At 39.2% G+C, this 13,677-nt stretch overlaps 1 protein-coding gene across 1 annotated transcript in view; it reads right to left on the reverse strand.

The window, feature by feature from the left end:
* The window catches only part of Reln (reelin), a 420,372-nt gene that overhangs the window by 360,426 nt on the left and 46,269 nt on the right, over window positions 1-13,677 (reverse strand). Inside the window, exon 2 of the mRNA XM_051174802.1 lies at window positions 1,673-1,783. Within this exon, the coding sequence (XP_051030759.1) occupies window positions 1,673-1,783 (111 nt within the window). The remainder of the gene's footprint in view (window positions 1-1,672; window positions 1,784-13,677) is intronic.

Genomic DNA, 13,677 nt, shown 5'->3' on the forward strand with positions numbered 1-13,677 from the left:
TTCTTCTCTGTGGAGCATAAAAGCCAAATAAGTGGACTATTTGTACCTAAGAGGAATGTTTCCTCTTAAAAGTAGATGTCGGCGTTTCCCATGGGAAACCCAACATCAAACCACCTAGCATGACAGTGAAGTGTCTTCTGGTTCTTTAACTACAGGGTCAAGGCCCTTATCTTGGGCAGGCAAAACATCGATGGAGCACCAGCTCTGTACACGAGCTTCTGCAGGGGAAAATGTTTATGTGATAGATGATGTGAGCACATGGTGGCTTCTGGTAATGCAACTCTACCTTTGCCACAGCAGTGGAGGAAGCACTTTACAGTTTTACCATTTTAGCGTAAGATCAATGACTTTAGGTCTTAAAAAACAGATGCTACATGTGCATTTTTGATGCTCTGTAGAGTCTATTTAATCCCAGGTTGACATGACTGCAGCATATGGACAAATTTAGGATTCCCAAGTTGAGAATCCTCGTGATTAGTGAATCTTATGTGGCCTTCTGCCCTGTCACATGTAATTTAAGTATTAAGTGACATTCTTTTATAAATACCCATAGGATTAAGTTATTTTAACAAATGCTGCTGAGTTCAATTTATGCAATGTTTCCTTACTAAACAGTGCAGAACTTTTCACTTGCCACCAGATTGGAATAGCTATTTATGAAAACAGGTGTATGAAAACTGAATGATTCATGGATCTCAAAGTACATTCCATCAAACTGAGTGAAAAATCTCAAAAATTTACACAAACCCCACAGAACCTAGAATAATCATGGTAGTAGATAGAGGGGGACAGAGAGGCTGTCATTCCCTGGTGAGGATGTTAGGAAATGGTCACCATAATTTGATGCTAGGGGGAATGCAAACACATGAAGCCACTATAGAAATCAGCATGGAGGTCCCTAGAGACCCTGAAACAGAACTGTTATATATTCACTTGGGAATAACCCAGAATGGCTCTGGGTCAGCACACCACAGGGAAACATGTGCATCCATGGTGATGGCTGTCTATTCACACAACACAGGAGACAGAACCAGTCTAGATGCCCATTACCAGCTGAATGAAAACATAAATAGTGATACACACACATAATACAATTTTATACATCCATAAAATGAAATCATAACCTATCTGGGAAAATGGATGCAACTAAAAGGCATTATGTTTCGTGAAATAAGCCAGGTTAAAAAAAAGTAATGATGTGTTTGCTCAAATATGTGGAACCTAGATATAAAATTGTGTGTTGATTTATAGGCCATGAAACTAGAAAGTAGATCATAAGGTGTGAGGAAAAAACCTTAAGGGAAGTTGGAAATAGACAATAATGGAATATACAATATGAAATCAGAGAGGAGAACTAAATGGGGGTGAAGAAGAAGAACCTGCTAGAAGGTCAGGGGGCACAAGGAAGAACAATGAGGAAGGAGAATGAGAATAAAGTATAATAAATACACACGAAGAAGCCATGTATGCAAGAAGGAAAGAATAGGGGTGAATTTAGAAAAGGAAAGCTCTCAACCAAGACCATAGTTAGCTGAGTACTTACACAACAGTTTATATTATTTTCTCTTAACAGAACCTGAGTGGTTTTAAAACTGATTATTTCCAAAATAAAAAAGACAACATAACTATAAAATCTTGACAGTTACTGGTTCCTTTTAGCAGGATAGCTTACCAAATCCAAAGGCGCTGGAGCCTCCAATGCTCTGAGAAGACTGGACACTTGTAGAGGTATACAGTCCTGTCACCAGCAAGCCGTCAAAGAAGGTGCTTGTTGAAATTGTAACTGAAATACAGGAGTAGGGAGGAAACTTCAGTTAGTACGCTGAGAGTGATCAGATACACTCTGGAGTCTTACGTGCAGTCACTGACTGATTAACCAGTTATTTTTGCCCTATCTGTAATGTACAAGTACATATGTGTACACACACACACACACACACACACACACACACACATGAAATTGCAGGAGAATCAAAAACTTCACAACCTCAATGCTTACAATTTTATAATTGCTGGTACTAAATTTAGTAAACAGCGTACCCTTTCGCATTTGTTGCATATTTCCTAGCTACATTAAAAATGTGAAAATATGTACCATTAAATAGACTTCCTCCCCTATCTCTACTCCCATCCCTGAAGACTATCAAAGTATGGCTGGAGTTCTGGCATTATGACAAAAACACTTTTTCAAAACATTGCTCCATGCTGTGGGAAACAATCTCTCTTGGCTGAATGAAGAGCTGAGAAACGCACTGCGGAGCTTGTCATGGGGTCCCTCAAGTTTCTCAACAATGCACACTAATCCGAATGAATCAGCCTTCTCCTCTCATGACCAAGAAAGGGACCACTGTGTGCTTTATGTTTCAGAGCAAAGTCTACAGGAGGGGTCCACATGGTTTTAGGGTCACAAAGCTGAGCACTCTTCTGACGGCTAGATGTGATCAATCTGTTTGTCACAATCTTTGTTAGGCCTCTTAAAATGGTGTCTCGTAGCCCAGCCTAGAATCAGATCATGACCTCTTCCTTGCTATGACAGCACTTTCTTGCCTGACTGTGGTTAGATAATGACGATGCCATTTGGAGAACGCAGCAGAGGAAAGAAATGACATTATTTTGGTAGTTCACAGACCAAGGCTGTCATTCCACTGAATGGCAATAAGGAGAATGGTCAGTCACATCAACTCTGATGAGATAGTTTAAATGAAACCCCAGGACATCCAGTGAGTAGAAATAAATGGACTGGAACATTCATATCACACAGCATCAAACAAGACATGTGGATAATAAAATAGCCTCACATCACACCATCTCCCAAATGGCACTGGGTGTTCAATACATCACCTTTCTATCTCCTAATAAAAAATAATAGTATGTTTCAGTGCTGGAATATAAGTCAAGTCATCTGGGCTCTGAGCTCAGCAATCTACATTCATCTCATTTAACTGTCAAAGCATGTGTGTGTGGGCGGGGGGAGGGGGGACTACCATTATTTAAGCATAAAAATGGGCAATATACGAAGCTAGCACCTAAATGTTTCTGATTTATAATCTACTCATACTTCTATCGCTGGCACAGGATATCCTGACAAGAAGCAATATGGGGAAAGCAAGAGTACATTTGACTCTCAACCCCAAGTGACAGCCCATCATCTTGAGGTAGGCAAGGCAAGAACTCAAGTCATATTACAACCACAACTGGGAGCCAAGATGGTAACAAATGCATCCAGGTTACTTGCCTGTCTGTGACCCTGCCCACCTAGCTTTCTTCAAACTTGTACAACACAACTCAGGGTACCACACAGTGGATTAGGTCCACTAACTATCAAGATAACTATTCTTCAATTGAGAGTTTTCTTCCAAAATGATTCTAGGTTATGTTGAGAGCAGAGATTAACACAGCACTGTTTATTTGGTTTCTCTATTTTGTTTGTTTGTTTGTTTGTTTGTTTTGGTTTGTTTGTTTGCTTACTTTCTTTTTCTGTTCCCTTTAGATCCCAAAGTGGTACACTGGCCAGCTGTTTCACTGGGCTATTCACATGTGTGAAGAAAAATAAAGTAAATACCTCAGCAGTCAGTAGTACTGTTACTGAAAGAGCAGAAGGCTACAGAGGGGCAAAGGAAGGTAAGAGATGAAGACCAGGTATACAGGATGAGGCCTGGGTATCTGGCCCTCTGCTACCAGATGCCTACATGGGCTTAGGAGACCCACTTCATCTCTCTGTGTCTGAATTTCCTCATCTGCAGAATAATCTCCAACCCCAGGGTTGACTCTGCTAAAGCTGATTTCCTCTGGATTGGTGAGCTCAGTAAAGGGTAGGTGTGGGGGGGGGGACAGAGAAAGAGAGAGACAGAGACAGGCACAGAGACAGAGATAGAAGCTGACATAGAGATGAACACAGACAGAGACAGACAAGACAAACACAGAGACAGTCAAGACAGACACAGACAGAGACAGAGAAGACAGAGACAGTTTGGATGCTGAAACTGGGCCCTCTGGCATGTTAGGTGTGTACTCTTAAAAGCACCAAGCTGTACCCCTGGCCTTCTGTGTACATTCTGACAAAAGATCTCATTAAGGTTCCTAGATTGTCCTTGAATTTGTGATGCTCCATGCTCCCTCACCTTCCCACAGAACTGAGATTATAGACTTGGCTGTCTTGACTAAGATTAATTTTTTTTCAGTTGCTTCTATATCCCCTGGATTTATGAGGTTTGGAGAGAAAGTTCCTTCCTGTTAAGATGTCCTTATTCCCCATTTGATTTTAACATTGTGTCTCAAGTCCTCCTTCACAGCAAATGATACCTAGCATGCACCGAATCCTGGGACCCTTATTTGCCTACATGCCCACACTCCACATCACTGCAATGGTGGAGAGGCAGTAATGAAGTTATGTGTCACCGTGTTACCACCTGGCTGCTGTGGGCTTTACTCTACTGTGTTAAACTTCAGCTCCAATTCCTATAAAATCTAAGACACTGAAACTATGAGGGTGTTTGTTTGCTATTGCAGGCAAACACGAATTTTAATGTTAGCTCTTGTCACACTGACCAGCAAGTGACTGGAGTGGGTGATGTCTTTGATTCCTTATTTATAAAAGGGAAGATACTATGAAGTATACTGGAAGAATTAAAAGCTAATGTATCTACTCTATATTCTAAACACAAGTCTATGTATGAATTAATAGTCACATGTTAGTTCCTTTTCCCTTCCCTCTCCCAAGCCCCGAATACAGCCTTGCTCCTTCTCACTGAAAACAGAATCCTGCACAGAGCTCTTGGGCATCTACATCCATAGGCCACATCAATGTCTTGTGGTCTGCAAGGACCCTCTGTCTCCCCTCCCACCACTGCTCCATCTCTGGACATTCCCACTGAGTCAGAGCTGTGAGCAAGTGAATTCAAGGCAAACAGCATCTCCAGCTTGTATGTTCATCTTCCCTCCATGAGTCTTTCATTATCCACTCAGTGCTTGTGTAAAACAAATGTGAAAACACTCCCAGAGAAAGGGTGAGTATAAGAACCACAAGTGACAGTCTTTATTCTATTGTCCCCAGAAATTCAGCACTGGTTCCAAATGGGTGTGCCCACCCAGGAAAGCAAACACCCTCCCCATGAGGACAAGTTTGTGAATGCAATTCATTGGCAGTTTCACATATTGCATAGTCCTTTATAGCCTGAGAGGTCTGCATCTTTGAACTTCGAGGAAAGTTTGGGATTCATTTGGTCCTCTTTTCCTGGAAGAGATGTGGATACCTGTAGGGAAGGAGGCAAGCCCTGAGTGAATGAAGTCCTAAGTGAATGTGTGTTGTTCACATGGGTAAGGTCTTGTCAAGGACCTGTGGGAAAATGCCTTCCTCCAGTGAAGCTCAAAGGGATAGCCGAGCCTTCCTCCAGGAACCAAGTGAAAATGTTTATACCCATTTGCAGAAAATGTTCTCCACAGCTTTCTTCCCCAGCATATTTACAGCCTGGGGACTGATCCCTTACAGGCTGCTTCTACTCAGGCTAGTTAAGCTGTTCTCCTTGACCCAGCTGTACACCTTGAACCTGTCCTCCTTCCTCATCTATCTGTATGTGATCACCCCACCTCCATGTCCACCTGTATGCAATATTCTAGCCTCCTGGGTCAACTGTACCTTCCAGGGTGCTGCGGCTGTTCCATCCAGCCCACCCAGCTATCTTTTTCTTCATTCCTTTACCAACCCAGTCAGGTCCAAGTCCCGGTCCATTCTGGGATCTGGCAAACATTCATTATTTGGTACTTCTAGGTGTTTTTAAATTTCAGAGATCACTTCTAAACACTAAGCGAATGAAATGGAGTTATTGAGAAACAGAAACCCCTGTCCTTTGGTTTTAAATCTCATCGATAAGCTGACTACTACCAAATTTCTTTGCCCAGTTCAGGCCTCTTTCTCAGCGCTAGACACACAACAAGCTCCTGCTTGGGATCCCACTTGGATATCCAAGGGGCATCTCAAGGCTTCGCCCTCCATTAACCAACACTCAACACCTACCTCCCCCAACCACTTAGGACTGAGTACTGGGCCGCTGGTTATTCAGACCTAAAACATCTCAGCCCACTGGGAATCATGTTCCTCCCATACCCATCACAGAATCCTCCAACCAGTCCTGCTGGCTCTGCTCTGTTTTATATCATATTCCAAATCTGGCCAGAAGCCTCACTGCTTTGAGTAACCATGGTCTGTCCCAGGGCTGCCTTACTGTTTCAATGGTGTGGCCTCTGTAGTTATGCTCTCAGCTCTGCAGACTGGTTTCAGCACACATCAGTGGAATATTCCTTTACAGCACGCATCTGGTGACTTCTCTCTCCACTGTCCTTACAGTCCCCTCACTTTGGAGGAAGTCAGCCTTGGGTTAGGCCTATAAAGCACTACCTGATCTTCCTGCATTTCCTCTTCATTTTCATTTTTGCTGTCTGGCTCCACCCTAACACTTTAGCTTCCTGGCTCAGAAGTCATGGCACCAACATTTCCACCACCTTAGATTCTGTCTTTCCAGAAGCAGAAGGGTCAATTCCCTCATTCCCTTCAAATTCCAACTCCAATGCCATCCTGTCAATGAAAGCTGTCTTACCTGTACTATCCAAAATTTCAGACAACCCACACTGAAAGTTTCCTTAAATGCTTTAAAAAAACAAAACAAAAAGAAAATGGAAAATAGCAACAACAAAACCCCACTGCTCCAAGCATGGATGTCCTATTCTCATGCAGGGAATTTCAGGAGGCTGCAATCCACATTCTCATGGACTGGAGACTACAGAGGACACTACCCATTATCCATTTCAGACATTAAAGTTGATTAAAAACTTCAATTATACTTCGTGGTTTTAAGTGCCTACCTGCTTAATCCACTTTGCCACAGGATCTCTTGCTTCTTGCAGACTTAAAGATTTTCATGATAAAAATTGGGAAATTGTTTCCTAGGAAATACCAATCTCCTTGCAGACAATTTTTGTATTTTTGATAGCACTGAGGTGTTGTGAATAGACCTAGGTAACATCAGTACAGAGAAGTTAACCATATTATGGATTTTAGGTAAAATTTTAAACTTGCTAGTATTTTTAGGGTTGAAATAATGTGTGCATTATCATCCATAATCAGAGAGCCAACACGCCTTAGTAGATGGCATCATCCTTTGTTCCACACCTTGAGCTTCCCCTTATCCAGAATTAGAACCCTATATTTGAACTGTGACCTCCAGGTGACCGCCATAACCAGTACCACCAGGGAAATTTTTCTACTCCAATGGAATTACCCTTGGACCCAATCTCACCAGAATGGTCTCTGTACTTCTTGACGTTAATATTATTACAGGCGCTCTCACCTAGGCTGACTTTCCTGTAGCCTTTTGTTCAAATCTCATTCATTCTTCAGGCATGAGTTCAGAAGCCATCTGCCTCAGGAAGTTTGGTTTCCTGGGGAAAGCTTTCTCTGCCTCCCTGGGGACCCTAAAATCCCAGAAACTGCAAACCAGGGGATCCACACTGCCCAGGGGCCAGACCACAGGAGAGCACCAACACATGTCACAGCATAAAATACATTGTCAGAATAAAGCAAAATAATGTAGCAAGAGTAACTGAAATTGAAATCTAACTTTTTTGGAGAAAAGTATTATTCATATAAATGTATGAAATATTAAGGTTTAAATGGTTGTTTGTAAAAACAAAATTTAGCAATTAATCACAATACTCAAAAGTATCCGAGAAATTTTCAGTAGAAGCTAACATTAAATGTATGTGAACATAGTTACATATTTTATGTAAATGCCACACTAATCGTGTGATAATTTTGTCTCTAAGGTATCTTATACTGTTTTCTTCAATCTGAAGTTTTTATGCCATTTTCTCAAAGGAAAATCAGACAGGATCAAGAGCCTGAGAAGGTACTATGTATCTTGCCCACATTTGTGTTACACTGCCAATGAGCTTAGCATCAGGAGACTATGCTGAGCTGTGGCAGCAAAATGAAAACATGATGTAGCGACACAATTCAGTCCTTATCAGTGGCTCAGAGAGCAGCTCTGTCTCAGCGTGACTAATTATAGAGCCAGTTATTATCTATTATGGCTTCTATTAAATATTCCTAATAAAAACCTAATATTTCTTGCAGAAAAATTCATTGTGAGATGGAGGTCTTTAAGAACATAAATTTAGGTATTGCATGCTGTTTGAATGCCATACTAAAGCTTCTGGGCCACAAATGCTCTATAGTTCATTAAACTCTGATCACTGCAAGCATACTCCATCACTACGCTATACAAAAGACCTTTAATGTGGGCAGTAAAGAAGCATACAATATTTGTGTTAATGTTTTTGTTTTTTCTTTCAAGATGACAAACACCAAAGGAGGCAAACTGCAAAAAATGTTGAAATTAATATTTAAATTAGCGGTGATGCACCGATCACTAAAGAGCTCTTACTTTATTTTAGACATTTTATATTTTCAAAGCCAGAAAACATCAGCAGAATGCAATATTGTCAATATTAAAATTATCGCTGCAGCATTTTGTCTAGGAACAGAACCTTGTTTGCCTTTTGAATACAGAACAGATTAAATAGCCTGAGGAACAAATATATTTCTCTGAAAACGAAACAAACTGAGTTTATTTGCTGCAAATTGTCATCAATATCATGTGTTCGATGACTGATTCCTCTTTAAAGTGCCACTAGACATGGGCATCCGGGCATCTAAGATCAAATGTAGCTGCCATTTGAAAGCTCTGTAAGAACATGACCTTCAAACTACTTCCTATAATTCCATTTTTCACATGGCTTCCTCCCATTAAGTCAGCCATTTCAATTAGCATTTCCAACCTAACAGCATTAAACAATAATATATTATAAAATTACATAAATTATTAACAATAGCAGTAAACAAGTTCACTGAGAGAAGTTGTGAATTCACAGGAATGAACTGCACACAGGGATCCTAAGTAGGGAACCTGGGGCTGAAGAGGTGACTCAACAGCTAAGAGCACTGTATTATTCCAGAGGACCTGGACATGCTCTTCAGCACTCAAGGGTGGGTCACTGTAACCCCAGTTCCAAAGGAACTGACACCCTCCACTGAGCACCTCAGACCAGGTATGCATGTGGTATGCAGACAAACATGCAGGAAAAAAACACGTACACACATCTTCTAAAAATTACTTTAAAAATTAAATAATGAACCTAGAGGAAATCATATCTGGCCAGCTTATGTGAAAAACAGAGTGAGATGACTCCTGTCTCACCCACTAATTCCAACATGAAATAAAGGAGCATAGTGAACATTGACTATCTACCTAGAACAACCTCTTATCTATGCCTCCTTGGAGAGAGACATTGCTGAAATGTGCCATACCCACTATTTCCTACTCCCATTGTCTAACAGGTCACTAATCTAGACTATCTCTAAAGGTGGGATTATATTCACATTTAATAGTTACTTCCTCAATAATAACAACACCTAAATGATATTTGTAGACCGTGTATCAAGTGTTAGTCTAAGTGAAATATTTTCAATATCCCCTAGAGAAATGAACTATTATTTTACGAACGAGAAACTGACATGGAATGAGTGGGTGAGTGAGCTGAGTAGACTGCTTTAACTGACATTTGAGAGGTATCTTTCACAGGTGGAAGTCATGCCTCTGTTCTCTGAGGAATTAACACAGCAGCCTGTTTCCAATGTGACTGACTTGATCTTCCCCAGAACGTAGGGCAGTGTTTCTCCCAGACCCTAAGCATAGGAGTGTTATCCAAGAGTATGCCAGAAGGCTGGTTCTCAGAATGCACTTCACCCCATACCTGCTACACCAATTATTGTTATTATAACCATTTGTTATTGTTATTATTACTCCTGGTTTTCATTTCAGATAGATTTGTACTGTTCCTCGGGGAACAAAGTAATGGTCCCTGGGTAAGTGCAGCATGATGGAGGACTACATTGAGGACCAAAGCAATAAATTCAAAGAGTCCTGGGTCAGTATGATTCCAAAAGAGAGGGGAACAATGCCTTGGCAAAAGCCCTACACGTTTGTCTCCACCAGAAAGGAGGTAAGACAGACATGAGCCAGGAATTGTGGCAGGTAATAAGACCTGTCATCTGCAACACTTAATGATATATCAAAATGCTTTGTAGGGCATGGGAAGTGCCCTTTACAGGCTGAAAATGGGGCCAGCATCTCTGGAAGACTTGGGTAATACATTTGTTACAGACCCAGGGGTTTAGATGAAATATGTGTACACTCTCATCTTCCAGCACCACCAGTAAGAAAGATTTTCCCCTCCTTTAAGTTGTTCCTAGAAGCTAAAAAAAAAAAAAGGTGCAGTCAAATGTGTCTGGAAATCTTCCTACTCCCTCACCCTGTCCTACACACACACACACACACACACACACACACACAGAGAGAGAGAGAGAGAGAGAGAGAGAGAGAGAGAGAGAGAGAGAGAGAGAGAGAGAGAGAGAGAGAGAGAGATATTTTCTTAAAAGATTAACTTAACCTTAGGGTAAAATGAGATTCCACCTGCAGACAGGGAGACTCACTTCAGCATAAAGAACCTACACTGATGACCCAAACAATATTTTTGAAATCTACAGATATATGCAGTATATCCTAAACATGAATTCCTTAATCAATAGATTTGAGGTCACTAGATATCAAATATAAAGAAGAAATATGTCTTTTGCTTGTACCTAAAGCAGAGCAGAGATGATTTTATAGTTGATATTTATATTTGGCTTTTACAATTCTTATTTTAAACATTTTATATTTCTAAATACAATGATACCATTGTTCAGTTTCTAGAAATAACAAAATACTCTTGCTTCATAAATAACACTTTTACCTATAATTTTTAAAAATGTGGTCAAAGACCACTGGCATTTGTGATTTATCTCTGACCTTATTTTTCATGGTTGATGCTCATACATGAAAATTTCATATTGTTGGTGCTGCACTCAATAAATTATTAAAGTCATGTGAATAGGAATGAGGTGTTCAGGTTTTCAGCAGTTTTTATCCTTTTGTTCTTGCTTTTTTAAAAAGCAAAGAAATTCTTGTCTTTCATGCATCATGACGTAAAATTTGAGCAAAGATTCACCTTAAAAGAAAACATTTGGAGACATTTGCTGTCTCCAGTCTTCCAGTAGAAGTTCTAGAAATGTATTTCTTTTGAGTCACTGATGTCAATCAAGCTTTTCCAGGATGAGAAAAATAAATCTAGCAGTCTCCTAAGCAATGTGCAGGTAAGTGTATATAGGTTGTTACCAATAGAGAACAAATACATGTGTGATTTATTTTTCAAATCATATATTTTCCATAATCAGATGTTTAAAGCTCTGCCAATAGTCAAAAGGGCTAACTATTCTATTTTTACTGTTTTCTAAGGTAGTGTTCTTTTGGTATGAAGCATCTCTTCTTTCCCTCTCAATGTGGTTTTGAACAAAGGTAACTGAAGAGAATTTAAACTCAAGCTGCAACTCACAAAGCCATCCCTGTTACTGCAATGCACTCAAAGCATACATCGGCTTCTTCTAGCTCAAAATATGTGTCTGCACCATTTCTAATATTAAAAGTCTTTTCATATTTGCAACAACCATGCACTTACTCAAGAATATGTGAAGTGATACAGCTGGTACTGCAGTGTGTGCCACATACCAGTTAAAGCATGCATAAAATGACCAAGTGGCATTAATAACCAATGATTCATAATAGATACATTATAACCAACTAATTCATAATAGATACAGTTCAAGTGAATGTGGCTAAAAATTATTACAAAGTTTTACTAAAGGTTTTTCTATGAAATTTTTATATTCTAGGATATAATATAAATATGTAGAATACAATATAAAGAATATAATAATTCTTTCTTGATCTATTTTAATGTACTTCAGCTAATTTTGATCTAAAGGCAAAAGAAGGCATTTACTATTTACTGAGTAAATAATACATGTAACATACAGAAAATTAAATTTATTCTAGACTCAGAACCATGACTGATTTGTTATATAAGGCAAATTTTAAAAGCATACATAATCAGATTGTGTGTGTTGTTCAACTCATTCATTCATTCCACAAATATTTGTAAAGCAACACTCTTGGCAACAAGGTACAATAGTGAGCCACCTGCAGACTTTCAAAAGTCACATCTAAGTCATGCTCTAATCCATTGTTAGTAGAATCCCTATTCCATGTTTCAAAACTCACACAATAAAATTCCAAATTTGTATGTGTTAATGCTGAAATTAACAGAATAATGCTAAACAAATGATATAAAAGAGAATGTTTCATTATTAATACATGGCTAGTTGAACTTTTAATAACTACAAGTAAATGCCTTACAAAAAATTTAAATTAAAAATCATTTACATGACACACTGATAGACAACCTCTGAGAGTTATTTAGTAATTTTCTGAAGAAAGAATAAATGCACAGATGATTTGTATAACATTAAACAGCAATTACATATAACATGGGTACAATGAAAAACACCGCACTTTGTATTTTACAACACAACGCTTAGTCTGATGAGTCTTAAAAATGTCTTTTAAAAAACACCAAATCTTCTCTCAGCCTAGACACATGGGGGAGGGTCCAGGCCCTGCTCCAAATGATGTGACAGACTTTGATGATCCCCTTGGAAGGCCTCACCCTTCCTGGGGAGCAGAAGGGGGATGGGATTGGGGTCATGGGAGAATGGGAGGGAGGGGGAACTGGGATTGAGATATAAAATAAGATTGCTTCTAACTTAAATATAAAAACTGAAAAAAAAACAAATATCTTATAGTTAGGTACAAAATTGCATCTTTGATATAGCTATGGTCTATTTTTTCAAGGATAAGAGTAAATAAAAATTCAACATATGAATAATCTGGAAGTGTCTTGGGCTGAGGAGTCTAGGAAGGTGGAAAGAAATCAGTTATCAGTTGTCTAAAGCAAAGATCTGTGCCAAGGCCTGAAAGATTGCCTCTCAGAATGTGGCTAGCCTTGGTTCATGTGTGGGGTTTCTAAGTAAATACAATCTAGCCTTAGCATATATTTGGTTTTAACTTTTAATTTTTCTTCAAAAAGCTGATCTAAATTTTGAGTTAAAGACAGTGTAGAAAATAAGAGTTAGATGAAGGGCACACTAATGTAGAAATATATTTTTACAAACAGATATATTGATTATAACTATTTGTACACATAAAGGCTTAAAATGAAGTTCTAAACATCTTTTTAAATATGGTTAAATTATAAAATGGATTTACTCTACATTTACTAACCTGACAGATGAAAACATTTTGTAGCCAAATAGTGAGACTTTGGTAGAAACATTTGCAAACTAAAGTCTCCCAAAGATAAACTTACTTTCATAACTCAAACCTCCCATTACTTGAGAAGCCTGCTGATCACAACCTCACTGTCCCAAGATTCTGTATAATTGGAATAAGACCAAGGAATCTGCATGTTTCAACAATGTGCATCCAGACAAGGGTCAGGCAGGTGGTCTGTGGGTAGGGCAATTACAAAGATCCGAAAAGGATGGAGCCCATGGGAAACAGAATTTCTCATGCCAACTATCTATTGGATTGAACTGAAGCTACATTAGGAAATTTGCTCCAATAAAATGCCACTTTGCTTTTTTTATATATATTGCAGTTGCCTTCTAGTGTAAACAACACACTTAAT

The sequence above is a fragment of the Phodopus roborovskii genome, unplaced genomic scaffold, assembly GCF_943737965.1.
Source record: "Phodopus roborovskii unplaced genomic scaffold, PHOROB, whole genome shotgun sequence".
NCBI classification, from domain to species: Eukaryota; Metazoa; Chordata; class Mammalia; order Rodentia; family Cricetidae; genus Phodopus; species Phodopus roborovskii.